The sequence below is a fragment of the Odontesthes bonariensis genome, chromosome 21 (assembly GCF_027942865.1).
Source record: "Odontesthes bonariensis isolate fOdoBon6 chromosome 21, fOdoBon6.hap1, whole genome shotgun sequence".
In the NCBI taxonomy this organism is placed as follows: Eukaryota; Metazoa; Chordata; class Actinopteri; order Atheriniformes; family Atherinopsidae; genus Odontesthes; species Odontesthes bonariensis.
In genome coordinates, this window is record NC_134526.1 from 1,977,970 (window position 1) to 1,996,923 (window position 18,954).

An 18,954-nucleotide genomic window follows, 5' to 3' on the forward strand; every position below is an offset into this window, starting at 1 on the left:
AACAACAACATAGGAGGAGGATAGCATGGAGGACATGGAGGCGCTGGTGTTGCTGCTCACCCTGTGGCTTTTTGTTGCACAGAAGGCAAGAGAAGAGAGCCAGAGAAGACTCTTGATTATGACGCTTCCAGGGACGACACTCATCGCCCAATCAGTGGAAGGCAGTCAGCTGACGTCACGTTTTAGTAACGCTTCGGCCCGCTTGGAACCAGGGCTGAGGTGGTACGGAAAGTCTACCCGGTTGCAGGTACTGTGTGCTAGTGGAAAAGCGCCAAAAGAGACAAACAACCACTCACACTCACTCCTAGGGACAATTTAGAGACCCCAATTAACCTAACAAGCATGTTTTTGGACGGCGGGTGGAAGCTGGAGTACCCGGAGAGAAGCCAGGCATACATGGGGAGAACATGCAGACTCCACACAGAAAGGCCCCAGCTGGGAATTGAACCTGGACCCCACCGTGCAGTCCCGATATATAAATCAACCATAGAAACCAATTCAGTCAACTTGCAGGGTGGAGCGAACTTTTCAGGGCTGGTGGTGGTGAACAAAGTTTATTGGACAATATCTTGTTAACTCATTAAGAGTTATGTTTGTCTCTGGCGTCAACTGTAGGCTCGGCTCTTGGTTAGTTTGCTCTGGTTGACCCCGCCTTTGAGCAACATCCTCTCCACAACACGCACAGCCCCTGGTTGTGTATTTGCATGTGAAGATGAGGAACATGAGACGTGTTGAGCTGTAATCCTATTACATATCTCCCTGCTATACAACTGTACGGTGTTACGGGGAAAAGAAAAGAAGGATCTTACTTGATCACCGAGCTTGGTTTGGGGTTCAGGTGGATCTGGTGAAGCAAAGATGTGTGTCGTTCTTCTGTCCTGGCTCTCAGCTCAGCTGGATCATAAAAACATGCAGAGTTAACAGTTGGCACTCTATGATGTCTATAAAGAGTCTATACAGGCAAGGTTCAGCTGGAGTTAGATAACCTGATGTAATATGAAGCCTGTGACACTCAAGTACCATTTATAACAGTTAGAAACTCTGATGTGGTGACATCGTAAGCTACCAGGGCTAAAGATGAAGCTTATCTCTTCCTGTTCAAAGACTTCAGGGTAAGAATCAAACAAAGCTTACCTTAGAAAACTGCTTCTTTTATATCCTGTCTTGATGTGGTTATTTTTAGCAGGCAGATTTATCAGCGTTTATCTTGTTCTGAATAAACGCACCGTCTCGCTCTCTCTCTAGCTTTCTGCTGCACTGCACTCAATGCGTCCGTATTTGTAGCCCTTAGGTTTTGTTTCCAGGGAAATAACTCCCACACCCTAGTACGTAAGACAGGTATGTAGCACTGCTCTGCAACGCCCACAGTGAAGGGTGAGCCTTAAAGTAAGGTGACGTGATAAGGCAGTAACCTGCCACACTCTATATGTAAATTATAGGCATGTTTTATACTTTACTTTTGCAACCTGGAAAGGATTTGGCCTCTCTGTTCTGTATTTCTGTAGTTCTGTGTTCCTTGGGAGGTTATCACGAGAGCATATCCATACAAAACAACTTTAGGGACGTTGGCAAAAATGTAGGTCACAGTTGTACTTGGGTATCTTTTGTTTCTGTAACGGTTGGAAAAAACTGGAAATACAAGAACAGTTCTGCAAATACTGATGTGTGAACAAGTGGCCACCGGGGGGCATCGATCAGAACACGATCAGAGGTCCGTTTCACGTAGCAGGTTTAGTGAAAACTCTGAGTTTATTAACCCTGAAATGAGGGAAACCCTGAGTTTTCCGTTTCACAAAGAGAGGTAACTTAACCTCTCGGTCAGTTACCGTAGTAACAGACTCTCTGAACCTAACCTGGTCGGGACCAGGTTTTATTCAAGAAACCTGGAGTTTCTCTCTGTCTCCGCCCTCTTTCAGCCACACACGGCATCTGATTTCCTCATTCATTCAGTCAGCAGAGCGAGTTCTTCTACTTCTAGAAGTCCATCAGGCACAGTAGGAGGCAACTTTTTACACCAACATGTCCTTTAGACAACGATCCCGTGGATGAAGGTGCAGCATTACTGCGCAAATAATTAAATATTCGTCGGAGATGGTTATCAGACTGCATAGATGTTTTAGCATTTACAGACAATTATCTTTTTGAGCGGCACCATCAGAATTTTGTTGGGACAAAAGAAAAAAAAGACATAAAAGACAAATAAATATTTGTATGAATAGGCTTAAAAAAGACATATATAGGCCTGTTATATTTTATAAAGGCACTTGTCTCTTTGGGGTGGATTCCCTCAGCCACTGCCCTCCCGTTAGAGGTGGCGGTGCTGGGCACCACCCGTTTTACGGGCATCTGCCTTCTTTCTGTTGGCTCAGTAGAAGTCTGTGTTAGTTTAAATAGGCTTAATTATTTAACAGAACATGATATAGATGAGAAGAAATAGTTTATGTGTGTGAAAACAGCATTATGTTGGGAATAAAACAACTGCACAGTGAAATAGCCACTTAATATTTACTTTACAATGTAAAACATGATCAAAATGAGGAACCTCCATGCTGAGGTCTCACCTGTTTGAACAATGTTTTTATATTTCATCTTAAACTGATGCAGAGTGCGCTTCTCCCCCGCGGGATTGCACCTAAATTAAATAAATTAATGGGCTACCATTCAAGCAGCTTCCCTGTAATATTATTGTGATTGCAAAGGACTACATTTAAACTTACACTTTTACTGCTGCAGCGGTGTTGCACTTATTTCTAAAAACGTATTGAAACTCGCCGTATGAGCGCATTAAGATTTCCAATTCCAGGTTGGTGAAAAACGTAGCCCCTCCTCTTCCCCGTTGCCATGGTGACTCGTTGAATCGGGGCTCCATTGATGCTGGCTTTTTAAAGTTGTGGTGCACACGCAAAACTCAAGGTGAACCTACTCAGAGTTGATTAAACTCACTCAAATCAGCGTTTCTGGAACCAAAAACTCAGAGTTTTCTATCTGAGTAGATCAACTCAGAGATCAGGAATAGACTCAGAGTATGTTGAACCTGCTTTGTGAAACGGACCCCAGGACAAGATGTTCCTTTGATTGTTTACTGATGATAATCATCAGCAGCACCCCCACCTCCACCTCCACCTCCACCAGCAGCTTAACGTGTTGGGATCTGTAATTCTCTGACCCACCACCAGGTGGCAGCGTGTCCTTTCAGCTGTCTCTATGATCAAATAACTCCTGGTTTCTAAATAACTTTGATGTTTTCATGGGTTCCCTTCAGCTGAAAAATAATCTGAGCTCCACCTGCATCAGTTAACAGAAGAATACTTTATAACGTGCACAAATGTAACAGAGTTGGAACCACAGGACACGCACAGTTCACCCAGAACAAAACGAATGAATTCATCTTTACAAACTTTGTCTCTAATCCTGAGACAAAAGGTCAATTAAAAGGTCACTGTTTAAACTAAATAAATCATTTTATCTCCTCAAAGGCCTGCAAATCATCAGCAAAACACGCATGAAACAAACATAAAACTCAGAAAATGACCAAAACACTGTGAATCAGACAGATGTTGCTGATCCAGATGTTGTTCTGTGAGTCAGACAGATGTTGCTGATCCAGATGTTGTGTTCTGAGAGTCAGACAGATGTTGCTGATCCAGATGTTGTGTTCTATGAGTCAGACAGATGTTGTGTTCTGAGAGTCAGACAGATGTTGCTTATCCAGATGTTGTGTTCTATGAGTCAGGCAGATGTTGCTGATCCAGATGTTGTGTTCTGTGAGTCAGACAGATGTTGCGTATCCAGATGTTGTGTTCTGAGAGTCAGACAGATGTTGCGTATCCAGATGTTGTGTTCTGAGAGTCAGACAGATGTTGCTGATCCAGATGTTGTGTTCTGTGAGTCAGATGTTGCTGATCCAGATGTTGTGTTCTGTGAGTCAGATGTTGCTGATCCAGATGTTGTGTTCTGTGAGTCAGACAGATGTTGCGTATCCAGATGTTGTGTTCTGTGAGTCAGACAGATGTTGCTGATCCAGATGTTGTGTTCTGAGAGTCAGACAGATGTTGCTGATCCAGATGTTGTGTTCTATGAGTCAGACAGATGTTGTGTTCTGAGAGTCAGACAGATGTTGCTTATCCAGATGTTGTGTTCTATGAGTCAGGCAGATGTTGCTGATCCAGATGTTGTGTTCTGTGAGTCAGACAGATGTTGCGTATCCAGATGTTGTGTTCTGAGAGTCAGACAGATGTTGCGTATCCAGATGTTGTGTTCTGAGAGTCAGACAGATGTTGCTGATCCAGATGTTGTGTTCTGTGAGTCAGATGTTGCTGATCCAGATGTTGTGTTCTGTGAGTCAGATGTTGCTGATCCAGATGTTGTGTTCTGTGAGTCAGACAGATGTTGCGTATCCAGATGTTGTGTTCTGTGAGTCAGACAGATGTTGCGTATCCAGATGTTGTGTTCTGTGAGTCAGACAGATGTTGCGTATCCAGATGTTGTGTTCTGTGAGTCAGACAGATGTTGCGTATCCAGATGTTGTGTTCTGTGAGTCAGACAGATGTTGCTGATCCAGATGTTGTGTTCTGTGAGTCAGACAGATGTTGCTGATCCAGATGTTGTGTTCTGTGAGTCAGATGTTGCTGATCCAGATGTTGTGTTCTGTGAGTCAGACAGATGTTGCGTATCCAGATGTTGTGTTCTGTGAGTCAGACAGATGTTGCTGATCCAGATGTTGTGTTCTGTGAGTCAGACAGATGTTGCGTATCCAGATGTTGTGTTCTGTGAGTCAGACAGATGTTGCGTATCCAGATGTTGTGTTCTGTGAGTCAGACAGATGTTGCTGATCCAGATGTTGTGTCTCTCTCCCACAGACCCTGGAGGTATTTTGGCCATAAACCGTCTGAAAACTTCCGGATGCTGCACCCAGGGCTGGTTTCCTACGTGACTCACAGGTGAATTCAGACGTTCCTGATGGATGAACAGGGTGGAGACGGGTGGAGGTAACCAGCTCTGCGTTTGTTCCTCAGCTTCCTGTCGTCTCCTCTGCTGACCAACGCCGCCACTCGCCACCTCTACATGCCGAGCACCGGAGCTCTGATGCTGCTGACCGCCTTGCACACCTGCGACCAGGTAACACTTTCTTTGTTCTGTTGATCCTTCAAAATAAAGCATCTGATCTTTGTTCTGTTGATCCTTCAAAATAAAGCATCTGGTCTTTGTTCTATTGATCCTTCAAAATAAAGCATCTGATCTTTATGTTCTATTGATCCTTCAAAATAAAGCTCGTTCCTGCTGAATATTTGAATAAAAATAAACTGAAACTTTCTCACAATCGTACATCATCACATCTGCTCCGGCTTTGATTAGGAGGCAGTGATATCGATCAGGTTATTGATCAGGTTATTGATGAACTCATTTCCTGCTCAGTCTTACACCAAAACTGTTTTTAAATCGAGGCTCATTTAATTCAAACGCAGGTTTAAACAGGCTGATTAAAGCTTTTGGCCTCCAGCACACCTCTACCTTTACCTCTTCCTGGTCGACAGGTCTTTAATCTCTGGAGCAAACGTCCATAAATATGCTTTGAAGTCAGAAGGTGGAGTTTGTTACAGGTGGAGGTTCTCACAGCTCCAGAGCGTTTCTCCTCCTGCAGGTTTCTGCTTTCGGCTTCATCACCAGGAACTTCGCCTCCTTCTCCGATCACTACTACGACTCGGTGCGGAGGCCCCTGAGGTTCTTCGCCAACCACGACCTGCAGATGGAGGGCCGCCTGTGGGAGGCGCTGCACCTGCGGGGGGTCCTCCGGTTGCACCAGAGGGACGGCGGCAGCTGACGGAGGAGGCGGAGACGTGCAGTCAGGTGACCGCAGAGAGGACGCCGCTTCTTCTTCTTCTGATGTTTCCAAACTCAGAAAACTGAACAGAAACTGAAAGAATCTTTTGATTTGAAGCAGCGTTTTATTGAACTGACGGAAACACACGAGCTCTTAGTGTGATTACTCGCTGCTTTTATCACTTTATTTGTTTTATACTCAATGTTAAAAAAATTAAATTTTTGGTTCTATTTTTGCACTGATATTTATGAACATTTCAGCCATTTGCCTGTTTTAAATGGAATGTTTTGATTAAAGGAGAATTTGATTGAAATAAAGATGAAAACAGTCGGTCCATTACTCCAGCTGTTCTCCATCCAGCTGTGGGGGAGGAGCATCTTTCACATCTTCTAATCGAGTTCAACTCAGTAAAACTTTATTAATCCCAGAAGGTAAATTATATCCCTGCAGTATTAATTATTATTAAAGATCAGCTGTTGTTAACCAGCTCTGATCCTCCTCCTTTCCTGTTAGCTCTCTGTCTGCAGTCTCTGTCTGCCCGGATAGTCTTAAAGGGACAGTTCGCCTCTTTTGACATGAAGCTGTGTAACATCCCATATCAGCAACATCATTTCTGAACATCTTCTTACCCCCTGCTGCGTCCTGTGAGCAGAGTTCCAGCCTCGTTTTGGTGTTGATGAAGGTAGTCCGGCTAGTTGGCTGGGGTTTAAAAAATAAAGCGCTTTGCTTCTCAGAACAATATGCGTTCAACAGAGTAATACATTTGCATCACAAAATGGTTCTCCAGGAAAAGTCAGACCTCACAATCACTTGGCCCTATTTTCTCTCCCTTCGTATCACTGGGCAACGATTAAAATGTTTAATCTAATTAATCACATGATTTCCTAATGCTTTTAGCATTTAGTTTTATTTTAAATGTGCTGCCATATGAATAAAAGTGCCATAACATTTGTTGCACAAACAGACTTTTGCAAAATAAAAGCCTGTGAGCAACAGACTTTTACAAAATAAAAGCCTGTGAGCGACAGACTTTTACAATAATAAAATAAATAATAAAACGGGTGGTTGGTAGGGGTGTGCAAAATAATCGTCATGACGATGCATCGCGATTCTAATTTTCGCGATCTACTGCATCGATTCTTGACGCCAAGTATTGATTATTTTTGTTGTTATTTTTTTTTATTTTTTGGGGGCTTTTTATGCCTTTAATGATGGGACACACGCAATTGATGCATTTCGCTGCAAGGGATGTTTGCAATATTTTTTTTATTTGTTTATAGTTTTATAAAGCCTATGCACTTTTTTGTCTGTACTGATCATCCCTATTTTGTTATTTTAAGTTTTATAAATCCTATGCACTTTTTGTGATGAGTGTGTCCAGTAATATTTGTTTTAATGGCAATACCTCCAAAAGATGTTTCAATAAATACAGTTATGAATTGATTTGCTTTGAGTTATGTATCAATTGAAGACACTATCCAGACCATACACAGCCAGTCAGCCACTGGTAATGGCTGTATTTATTTTTTAAAGTATGTTCAGTATAAATATCGCAATGCATCATGATGCATCGTGATAGTATCGCATCGTGGCATGTGAATCGTGACTTCTTTGCCAATACCCACCCCTAGTGATCGGTGGCGTAGTGGGTTGAGCAGGCGCCCCATGTACAGAGGCTATAGTCCTCGCTGCAGCTGGCCCAGGTTCCAGTCCCGCATCGGACGGCCCTATGCTGCATGTTGTTCCCCCTCTCTCGGCCTCTTGCTTCCTGTCTCTCTGAACTTTCTTATCCATTAAAGGCACAAAAGCCCTAAAATTTATTTATTTATTTTTATTTAAAAAAATATTTATCAGCGTTAAATACGTTATGCGTTAACGCGATAATAACGAGTTAACTCTCCCAGCCCTAGTTTTGACTGAACATTTGACCCTGTTTGACCTGCGATGACAGCAGTGATTAAATATGAGCTTCAGCCTTTAGTTCCTTCATAATTTCTACCTGAATATTTGAGCTTCTGCCAATGACGACGGCCACAGAAGAGATTTTAAATCCGAAGACTTTGTTTCCTGGTTCAATAAAATGTAAATAAATGTTTAAAATCTGTATTTTTACTGGTAAATATTCTGATGAGAAGCTTTAAAGTGATTCACTGTTATTAAACCAGTGGGCGGTCTCTGATGTTTCATCAAAGTTTTACAAGAACCAGAACCGGAAGTAGATGAGTTTAGAAAATAAAGGCACTGTTAAAATATTTCTGTGTATATTGATGTATTTACTAAAGAATACTGATTTAATTAGTTTACTTTGAATTATAAGATGTTTGTGTTTTAAAGTAATCACATTTCAGAGGCTGAAAATTCTCAAAAATCCTAAAATTTAAACCGTTTGTCATGAAAATGAATCCCGACTCAGGCTGGGATCACAGAAAGGTTCCAGTGATCGCTTGAATATTTAAACTTTCCATACAGGTTATAATAAAACTGTATAAAACAAGTAAAATTCATATGCTTTTATGGAATTATCAAACAATGAAGACACAAAGGGTCTAGTTCCTCAATAAAAAGCTGATTTTTGTTCTAAAAACTAACAGAAACATTTCGTTAACACGGCGACTGACTGACAAAGTCTTTAATTAGTACACAAATAAGGTAAAGTCCCTCCTGGGAAATGGTAGTTATTACAAAAGTGCATGATAAACACATTGATTACATGACAAGACAAATCAAAATATGCATTTATTCCACTGCTGCCTTGGAAATATATATATTAACTAAACTAAAGTTGAGTAAAAAGAGGTTTTTGTGGAGTTTAAATGCTAAAAATCGGCTTTCATTCAACTTAATTTGAGTTTTTAGCAGTTTGAAGTTATAAAATGTTTTTTTTTAATTGAAAATAAAAGTTTGACGTCACTCAGAATCAACAAAAGTTAAATAAATAAATTTATATTCATGAATAAAGCTTTTTTTTTTTAAAAAAAACTTTAAAAATAATAAAGTAAGAAGAAGCAGCTCCGTTATTTTATATTGAAAGTCTTTTCCGGAAGCTGCGTGTTGCGTTCGCGGTAACTTGACGCGTGTGTGTAAATTCTGGAGTGAATGTGGCATTCAGGGAGAGGAGGGAAAGCCGAAGGGAGGAAAGGACACGAAGACGGAGTTTAAAGTTTAAAGTCTGGACATTTTACACACTTTACTGTTGGATTAAATATGCGCCGACATGACGGTGTAACACAAACCCTCCGGAACTTTGTGGAAACGGGATTTTTCTGGAATATTTACACAAGGAATACCGAGACTTTCCCAACCGCCGCGGTCCGTTAAAAAAGAGGAAAAACAGCAGAAAAGCAGCAGAAAAGCGGCGGGGTGGGAGTTTCTGGCGTTTCACCAGCAAAGGTGAGTTTGGTTTGACTTATTCACGGTTCGGGCTCCGGGTTATTCGGGCGGAGGAAGGCGGATTCTCTCCGGTCCCGAACTAACTTGGGTCCGAAGGTGTGTTTGACTTTTTCCCCTCAGAGGCTGGAAAGTGGGCCGGTTCCTACGGAAGACTATTAGGGCCAGAAATAAGAAAAAATAATAATAATAATTTGCCTGTCGAGATTAAAGTCGACATGTCGAGAATAAAGTCGACATGTCGAGAATAAAGTCGAGAATAAAGTCGACATGTCGAGAATAAAGTCGAGAATAAAGTCGACATGTCGAGATTAAAGTCGAGAATAAAGTCGAGAATAAAGTCGAGAATAAAGTCGACATGTCGAGAATAAAGTCGACATGTCGAGAATAAAGTCGAGAATAAAATCGAGAATAAAGTCGACATGTGGAGAATAAAGTCGACGTGTCGAGAATAAAGTCGAGAATAAAATCGAGAATAAAGTCGACATGTCGAGAATAAAGTCGAGAATAAAGTCGACATGTCGAGAATAAAGTCGACATGTCGAGATTAAAGTCGAGAATAAAGTCGACATGTCGAGAATAAAGTCGACATGTCGAGAATAAAGTCGACGTGTCGAGAATAAAGTCGAGAATAAAATCGAGAATAAAGTCGACATGTCGAGAATAAAGTCAAAATGTCGAGAATAAAGTCGAAATGTCGAGAATAAAGTCGAAATGTCGAGAGAAAAGTTGAATTTTCGAGAAAAAAGTCGACTTCTCATCTAATTACTTATAATTAATAATAATTCCAGCTATGTTTAACCCATATGGTTTTCCTGAGGGTCTCCCAGTGTTGGGGTGACCCTGTAATCTGAGTAAAATCTATCTGACCAAACCGCGGTCTGGATCTCCACAGAACGTCAGAAGTAGCCTACAGGGATACGCAAAACTGGCTTTCACTGTAGCCTAGATGAAGAAAGCTGCTAGCTGCTACGCAAGCAACCAATGCTATGTTGTTACATAGTTATAAATATGGACAGGACATCTACACATGGAGATAATATCGACATTATGTCTGTTCTGTTGATTTGTGCTACTTCGTCGAGAAATGCTGCCGCCGCAAAAACCGATAGGCGTGTCTATCGGTTCAAGCTACCCCATCAAAAAATGCTACTTTATGGTTTTCTACCTCTGTATATCAAATAAAGTCATAAAGTAAGTGTTTTTGTCTCTCATGTGTGTAATTATTAAAAGTGTAATGAAATTGATTTATTTAAGAGGGTAGCACATTTTGATAGTCCATTAACGCACTGTCAAATAATGCTCCCCCTTCTCAATGCATTCATTCACAATGATGGAGCAGAGTCACCGAAATAAAGACTGAAGTGTCCCAAATACAAAAATCAAATAGTGAACGACACCCCCATTTGTGCATGCTAAGCTAACTGCTTGTTAATACGATAAGTGTTTTATTACTTTGCATGTCTTCCAAAAGAGAAAATAATCAGACGCAGGGTAGCAAAACATTATGGGCGTGAAAACGAAACTTTAGCCCCTTTCACACTGAGACCCGCTAGCTTAGCGGGTCCAAATTGCCACTTCGTCCCGCGTCGAGCAATGTGAAAGCTTGGCGTATTATGCCCCTTTTCCACCGAACATTTTGGTACCAGTACAGCTGTACACGGTATGACTCTACCCTGATTGGGAGCTTTTCAATCGCGGGTTGAAGGTGGGACCCGTTACGATTTTTAGCACCGGCTAGTACCTGCTTCAGAGGTGGGTCTAGTCGGTACTAGCCGGTGCTAAAACGTCACATTATCAGTGCTGTCCACTGATTGGTCAGGTGAAATTACGTCATACACGCCACGAAGCTCGGGGAGCTTTAAATAATCACCCGCCATGTATGAAAACACACCTGCGAGAGCAACAGAGAGTAAACAGAACTACGAAGATGGAAGACCAGAGAAGGAAAGCCGACCCATGGACAGTGAGCGAGGTGCAGGTATTGCCTTCCAAGTGTATTTCGTCTCGCCTCTTCTTCTCTTCGCCTGAAACCGACGTCACGTTAGTGGTGACGGGCCGACTCCGCCCACTTCCAGGTCACGGTTTGTGTGGAAAAGGAAATGGTACTGGTGCCGTGTTGTGTCGCGCTATATCGAACCGAGTAGAGTAGGGCTAGCTTGGCGGTGGAAAAGGGGCATTAGGTGACCCGTGCCGCCTGAAGCCGAGTTCAGGGGGCGTGGCCTAGTGGCAGAGCGTCACACGAAACCCATAAAATGCTGGGCGTGTACAATGACGTAGGCACAAGCCATGCGTCGGAGGTAGGGTTAAATACACCCGTCTGCATCAAATGTTTCAAACAAACGATGGCGGGACACCTTGAGGACTCGTTTTTGCAGTTGTATATGCAGTTCATGGAGATGTTATTTTACGGGGTGTGGATGGTTACAACATGGGATGCCGCCGAAGAACATATGCGGAGAATACAAGAGCACTATAATGTCCAAGTTGAGGAAATCGCCCTCTGCCACTCCTGCCGTTGTGGTCATTAACCGCATGGAACTTTTTCCTCATGGCCTTTAGTTTGTTGGTCACCTGCGTCTTGCTGCGTGGGAAACCGCGCTCTCCCATCTTTCTCGCCAGCCCTTCCAGCAGAGGTCCATCTTTCACCGTCCCAACATGTGGCGGTAAATAACGTCCTCTGCTCGGAGGCTGAGGAGCTCGCGGACCTCCTTGTCTCCCCAGTTGGCCATCTTGAAAAATGTCTCCAACTTGAAGTAAAACAGAGTAAAACTTGTCCTCACCTGTCGCTGTTGTTCTGAATCAGCTGTCCATTCTGTCTTTTAAACTCCTCACGTCACGCCACGCCCACATCCGACCCGCGTCGATTGCGTTCACACCAAACTCGGCTCGGCAAAAAGACTAGGGTCCCACGCGGGTCGAAAGGCGAGTCGAGTTGACGCGGCAGCCCGGGTCGGCAGTGTGAACACAACAGCGGACACGCTAAATACGCGAATTAAACGCGGGTTATTCCTCAGGCTACCTTTACACGGAAACATCTGAAACCAAAACGCAAAAGTGGCGATTCGTTTTCACTTTTAAATCTGCGTTTAGACGAGTTTTTTAGGGTGAAAATCTGCATGCATACGGAAACGCAAAAGTGTGTGACGTTTCATATATATCGATGCAGTAAACACGCCAGATGGCTCGGTCGCCTGCTCTCTCTGTGAACTTCAAGAATTTCGAGAACGTAGTTCATATTTTTGGTCTGTTCTTTACTACTCTCGCTCATCATTGCTGTTATCTGATGAAATGACTCTTGAACGTCAGTTACCGCGCCTAAGGCGAGTTGAAAGTCCGCAGGGACGGACACGTTGATAGCCTACTGATGTGTTTCCCACGGTTTCCTGGCGCTTTATTATGCTCGTCGCGTCATTTCTATGTGAGGAGAAACGCAGTTTTGCGTTTTTCATCCTTTACACGGCGGCGCGACAGTGGAGCGTTTTCAAGAATTCCACTCTGGAGGGCGGTTTCACTTTTTTGCGTTTTCATGCCCCCAAAACGCCGTTTCCATCTAAACGATACAGTGCATCCGCAAAAAGGTTTTGCGTTTTTAACCCGTTTTCGTGTAAAGTGCCCCTCAGAGTGAAAGGGGCTCGACGCACGCGCAAAACCACAAAGTAGCAAATCTCGACAAGTAGGAGAAATGGACTGAACACCGGTTCCTGTTTCCCTGTTTCTGATTGATTAGCCCCCTCTCTGAGGCTCGTCTCCGGCTCCTCTGGAGGAGCCACGGCGCCTGAGGGCGGCGCGGGGAAGCGGGACATGCTGGCTGTAAACGGGACTGACAGCGCCGCTTCGGCCTCTCGGGCTGCCCGCTTATGTAACCGGAGCAGACCAGTGTTTGTAATTTGGACTCTCTGATCCGCCTGGAACTCTGTTGTCCTGCAGAGAGCAGGGCTGTCACTTATCTGGAGCAGAGATCAGGCTCTCCTTCCCATGTCTGATGAGCCCACTGGGCTGGAAGAGTTTAAATGTCCCAGATCAGCTCTGAAAGAGGCAGGTCTGCGTCACCTGACGGTGTTTACACAGCACAGAGGCGTTTGTGGTCCTGTAATTAAAGCTTCCTCTCATTTGGGAGCAGATCCAGCTCTGGTTTCACACCTGTCACAGGTGTGTGTTTAACATCAGCCAGAACAGAAATCCACACCGAGGTCTGAGAATACAACGATCCTCAGGTGAAAAAAGGGGAAAAAGTAGAAGAATAAGTCAGAAAACATGAGGACGGAACAAAACAAATTCAGCTTAGAACAGACCAAAGGAAGAAGAAAGACGAGATAAAACCTGACAATTAAAAAAACATTAAAGGAAACTTAATAAAACACCAGAAAAAAACATGATGGAACAGAAAAAAATTTACAACAAAAAAGAATTCTGAAAATTTTAGAAAACTCGCGTTGAAAAGGCAACATGACAAAAAAAACATTTTAGAAAATTTAATACAAAATGAAACAAAAAACATTTGAAAAGAACTAATACAGCATTTCTGATGAATAAACAACACAAAGAACAGAAAACAACATTTAATGCACAACTAAATGTATTAAATCAACAGTATTTTAGTGAACCCCTCCATTATTTTTGTCTTAACTTGAAATTTAACATTTTAGAAACTCAATATTTCTGATAAACTAGAAACAAAAAATAAAACAAGATTCATAGAAAAACTAAATATTTGACAGAATGATGAGAAAAGGCAACATTTAAAAATCTGAAAAAGAAAAACACGACTAAACAAACAAAAACTTGGAAAAACTAAATAAAAAAAAACACGAAGACCGAAAATCCAGAATTTAACAAAACGCAACAAACCTTTTAAATAAGTCGTAAAACCTGAAATTTTGTCGTGTTTAAGCTGAGAGTAAGAAGGTCGAATCGTCTCCGTTTATTAGATTTTTACATTTTAACAAACAAAAACAATCAATAAAAAGACGATCGGATGGATCGATGATGTAACGATAACTGATTAGTGTTTCTGTCGTCAACGAAAATTATGACGAAATATCGTCGTCAACGTGACGAAAACACGATAATGTTTAAACATCTCGTTTAGTTTTTATTTTGTGAACCACATTTAGTCTCGTTTTTATTCGTCAACGATATATTTAACTATATTTATCGTAACAAGAACCAAAAGTTCGTTGACGACGACATTTTGTCATAATTTTCGTTGACGACAGCTGATGATGATGATGTCATTTTTTTTCAAAGTCACTTTTTTTTAGGTTTTTTTTAGTTTTTCTTTGAATAAATTAAATGTTCTCGAGATGAAAAAAGGTGTAAAATGTTCTGATCAGTTTTATAGATCAGGTGTATTTATGGATCCTGTTTTTTATTGATGGTCTTTTCTTCGTCCTCTCAGGTTCCTCCTCCTCTTCCTCAGTCGAACCTCACCTGGACGCTTCACCTGCCGAAACGCAGACGAGCGTTTGAGCGTCGAAGGGAGGAAGAGGAGGAAGAGGAGGAAGAGGAGGTCTCCCTGAGGCCGGTCAGCATGAGGTTCTGAGGAGGATTTTAGAGAAGCCGGTCTGAATTTGAGGAAGAGGAGGATGGGGAAGGAGCAGGAGCTGCTGCAGGCGGTGAAGAGCGGCGACCTGCCGGCGGCCCAGAAGCTGCTGTCCAAGCTGAAGACCAGCAGGAACAGTAAGTCCTCCGTCTTCTTCTGCTTTAACCCTCCTGTTGTCCTGCGGGTCCAAAGTGACCCACGACCATGTTTAGCTGTAGAAAAAATACCTTAAACTATCTTTTCCCAACTTGAAATGTTATGACTTTTCCTAAAGGGACCCCATCATTAGAAAAAGTCACACTTTATTGTTGTTTATGTCTCCATGTGGGCTGTACACCACTAGGGCACAAAGATTGTCTTATGGCTCATTTTTGACCCGTGAATTATAAAAACATTTAAACACCAGAAAAAAGTTCACTGTTTTTTTCCCTTTCAATATAATTAATTCGGAAGTAATTACTTACACATTTATATAATAGCAATAATAAACCTTTATTATGTAAAAGAAAACTGAGAAAACAAGAAAACTGTTGGTCCAACTGACCAAAAAAAAAAAAAAAAAAGTGTAATCCTGAAAACTGGTGATTGTCTTTTTGTATTGTGTAACAAAAAATACATGATAAAAATGTATTGAGTTGAGTTGAATAGATAAATAACAGGTGGGTTCATCATATAAAAATAGATTTTGGATTTAAAATGAAATTAAGTTGCTTTATTTTGGGGCTTTGGTAGGGCGGCTCATTTCTGACCCGTAGGACAAAGGGAGTAAACACAATGTTAAGGCCGCACAAAGGGTTAAAACACAGAACGAGTCAATTTACATAAAACAGGACCAAAAACTCCCGATGATGTTAAACATGTTTGATTCTGATGTGAGAAATACCGCCTTAAAACAACCTGGACCGAGTTCCATGACCACCTTAAAGCAAACGGCCGTGATGTCATCGTGACTTTCTCTTAAATGAACTCTTAAAACTCTAAAACTAAATAAACTCCACTTTGTAGCGTCGGTTGTTATGGAAACGCCACCTGGTGTGTCCCACCTGTTCACAGGTGTCTGAACTCAGGTGTGGAATAAAGAAAAGCTCCTTTCCTTTAAAGGAAAGTTCCTCAAGCCTCTCGCATTGTCCAGCCTGGGACCTTTGAGTTCTTTTTGCTTTCTTCGTTCTTTTTGTTGGAGTTAACTCAACATTTCTGAGTCTGAAAGTTTGCTGTTTTCGTGTCTCTGGAGCTTTTTTACAGCCGAACATCTGATCTGATGAGATTATCGGGCATCATCTGTCGGGGGGGCTGGTGGGAGACCTTTAAAACGAGAGGTTGCTGGTTCAAATCCTCAGTTCTTCTTCTCTGGGCTCAGCTGATTGGTCCCTGAAGGGTTGATGGTTCTTTTATCTACACATCTACAGGGAGGATGGAGACGTTAATGTGTCAGCTGACGGCGGCTTCCTGCCGTCCGCCACATCACTCCCACCCATTGTTCTCCACCCATCCATCACCCCTTCCTAACCTCTCCTTCCACCATGTTCGGGGTCTCCATGTGAGAACCAACCCGTCTGGGAGCTCTTCAGCTCCCCCACCAAACACTTTAGTCCAGGACTGGACATCTACAGCCTCTTGTTTCCATGTTCGGCTTCACTTTTGAGTAGAGGTGCACCGAAATGAAAATTTGTGGCCGAAACCGAAACCAAATAATAATTAATCACTTGGCCGAATACCGAAACCGAATATTACAGTTCAGTTAAGTTATCAAAAGTTAGATTTTTCACCATTTTTAAATATTGCTTAAATCTACGCCTTACAATAAATGTTTAGACATGTTTTTCAAAGAAAATAAATGTTTATTTGAAATCTTCAAAAGTTATTACTAATAACTAGAGATAAGTTTCATTAATTCCCATTTTCAATTCATTCTGGGGTTTTTTTCATTCATTTCATACAACAAAAAATACAACATATTATAAAAGCGTTCCAACACAAAAATGTAAAAACATGCAATATAACAAATTATCTGAGTGTCCTTTTTGGCATAGAGTCTAGGTAGCCTGCTCCTTCAGGAACAGTGGCAGCATTTTTTGTAGTTTGTGTGTTTTGCCTTTAAGTGATATTTTAGACTGAAACTACTACGCTGAGAAGACAATTCAACTTGGCAGTAAATGCAGGAGTTTTTATTTTTAATTTATTTTGAAATACATGCTTTTACGTGGAAACAAGTAAAACAGGAAGTAGCGCCGGTTAGCTCCGTTAGCTTCACACAGAGACCGAGGAGCACCTGTAGCGTGATGTTACCTGCTAGTTTATTTTTATTTTATTACCCCATGCTTCGTGGTGTTTGCTGTAACTGTGTGAATGTGATGCAGAGGAGAAGTGGAAGTTAAAGAATCCTAGTTCTGACCCTGCAGATTGCCTCTGGGGAATGACTCTGCCGCTGGTTGAGAAGCAGCTAAAGTGGCCAGTATTACTTTGATTATTTATTGGTACCAGCGACAATGCTAAGAATGCTATTTCTTTAATGATTACAACAACTAATGTTGTATTTTATTTTGTTTACTTGAACATTTAGTTCTACGGTGTTGATGTGGCGTTAATAAACATCTGTGAAAAGAACCGGAGTCTCGCATTGAATCAATGAGCGGCATATTGGCAGAGTTTACAGATGAGTTTGGTTCTGTCGACTCCGCCGTCTGGAAGTGGATAATTTTGCGTCACCACTATTCGGCCTCCGATTCGGCCACTCATTTGGCTTTAGGCCGAAAGCCAAATGTGTTTTTTTTTTTGCGTTTTCGGCCGAATATTTTCGGTTGCCGAATATTCGGTGAACCTCTACTTTTGAGGGACATGTGTGACCCAGACTCCGTCCTCATGACATCTGGTGCTTCGGTTATCACACAAGGAGTGCCCAGATGGTGCCCAGCTGGGATTAAAGGGAATTATAGCTCTATGGGAGGGGTTTATGGGGAATCTCACTGTCAAAGCTCTGCTGTTCGCTGTCACTGTCGTCCCGCAACACGTCTGAGAAAGTGAAGGATCTGTCTGATGTTTGCCCTGAGGGGGCGATGGTGCGCTCACTGTGGGGGGAACTCACAGATGGTTTTCCACCTGTGGGTCATTCAGGGTTAGGAACCATCTGAAGGTCGACCAACGAGACGCTTCATCTGCTGCTAACTGTAAACAGAGTCGTAACGTGGGAAAATATTTTCAGCCATGTGTGTGTTTGTATAAAGTTACCTAGTTTCTAGATGGATAAAAGATACATGTTTAGTATCTGTGTAAAAAGACGGATTGAGAGGGAAGGGAAGGGGCAGAATGGGTGTGGACTTGTGTGTAGTGTTTGGAAACAAAAAAAAAGAAAAATGTCAAACCTGTTACCTTTGTTTATTCCAATATAGTCTGTTTTCCGGTTTGATCAATAAAGATACTTGATAAAAAAAAAACAAGTTACCTAGTTTCTGTTTGGCAACATATTCGTCAACTTTTCCCGCGTATTTTGCTCCATCTTGTGTGCATCGGGCCGGGCTGCAGTCGCACGGATCGATACCTTTTAACCTTTCTTCAGGGTAACGTTTTTTCCTCTCTTCTTCTGCTGTTAACTGTAAACAGACTCGTAACGTGGCAAAATATTTTCACCCACATGTGTGTGTAAAGTTACCTAGTTTCTGTTTGGCAACTTTTCCCGCATATTTTGCTCCATCTGTGAGTATCGGGCCGGGCTGCAGTCACACGGATCGATACCTTTTAACCTTTCTTCAGGGTGAAAAACGCTCCAGCTCTTCATTTAAATGCCTCGCATCATAAATCTTCAGCCTCATAAAACCGCATCTTTTTCAAAAGGCCGTGGAGCCTGGAGGGTTTCGGACATTTAAAGCCCAAATGATGGCCCATAACGTCCCATCGCATCACCATCTGTCTGCGTTTGAACAAAAGTGTGCCGCAGGAGGTGTTGCCGCGGCGGTGTTTGCTGTTGAAGCTCATCAGCGTCCCATTATCAGAGCCTCGTAAAGCCGTCGTGTCTCTTTGAAAGGCTGACACCCACTCGGGCCTCAGACGGAGCAGTTTCATGTCTTATTCATGAGGTTGGGTTCAAACGAGGCTCGGCCAATCGGCTTCTCTTTCCCCGCCAACACGGCTGTTCTGGAGCTGGTTCTGATTCGCAGGAAGTTTATCTCTTCAGAAAGCGTTGGAGTCATATTTTATTCTTCTTCCA

General features: G+C 42.3%; 3 protein-coding genes across 10 annotated transcripts in view; 2 read left to right on the forward strand and 1 right to left on the reverse strand.

Moving 5' to 3' along the window:
* The window catches only part of LOC142371341 (sterile alpha motif domain-containing protein 9-like), an 11,396-nt gene extending 10,122 nt beyond the window's left edge, over positions 1 to 1,274 (reverse strand). Inside the window, exons 1-2 of the mRNA XM_075453990.1 lie at positions 1,135 to 1,274; positions 810 to 894 (exon numbers count right to left, since the gene is read on the reverse strand). The gene's annotated coding sequence lies outside the window, so the exon portion shown is untranslated. The remainder of the gene's footprint in view (positions 1 to 809; positions 895 to 1,134) is intronic.
* Positions 1 to 7,222, forward strand: part of st6galnac2 (ST6 (alpha-N-acetyl-neuraminyl-2,3-beta-galactosyl-1,3)-N-acetylgalactosaminide alpha-2,6-sialyltransferase 2) — a 28,513-nt gene extending 21,291 nt beyond the window's left edge. The window contains exons 7-9 of the mRNA XM_075453991.1: positions 4,860 to 4,940; positions 5,016 to 5,118; positions 5,642 to 7,222. Of these exons, the coding sequence (XP_075310106.1) occupies positions 4,860 to 4,940; positions 5,016 to 5,118; positions 5,642 to 5,821 (364 nt within the window). The 3' untranslated portion in view covers positions 5,822 to 7,222. The remainder of the gene's footprint in view (positions 1 to 4,859; positions 4,941 to 5,015; positions 5,119 to 5,641) is intronic.
* A 1,674-nt stretch (positions 7,223 to 8,896) lies between these two features.
* caskin2 (CASK interacting protein 2) overlaps positions 8,897 to 18,954 on the forward strand; it is a 97,698-nt gene continuing 87,640 nt past the window's right edge. For all 8 annotated transcript variants that reach the window (XM_075454805.1, XM_075454807.1, XM_075454809.1 and 5 more), the window contains exons 1-2: positions 8,897 to 9,211; positions 14,610 to 14,890. In XM_075454805.1, coding sequence (XP_075310920.1) covers positions 14,797 to 14,890 — 94 coding nt within the window. In that variant the 5' untranslated portion in view covers positions 8,897 to 9,211; positions 14,610 to 14,796. The remainder of the gene's footprint in view (positions 9,212 to 14,609; positions 14,891 to 18,954) is intronic.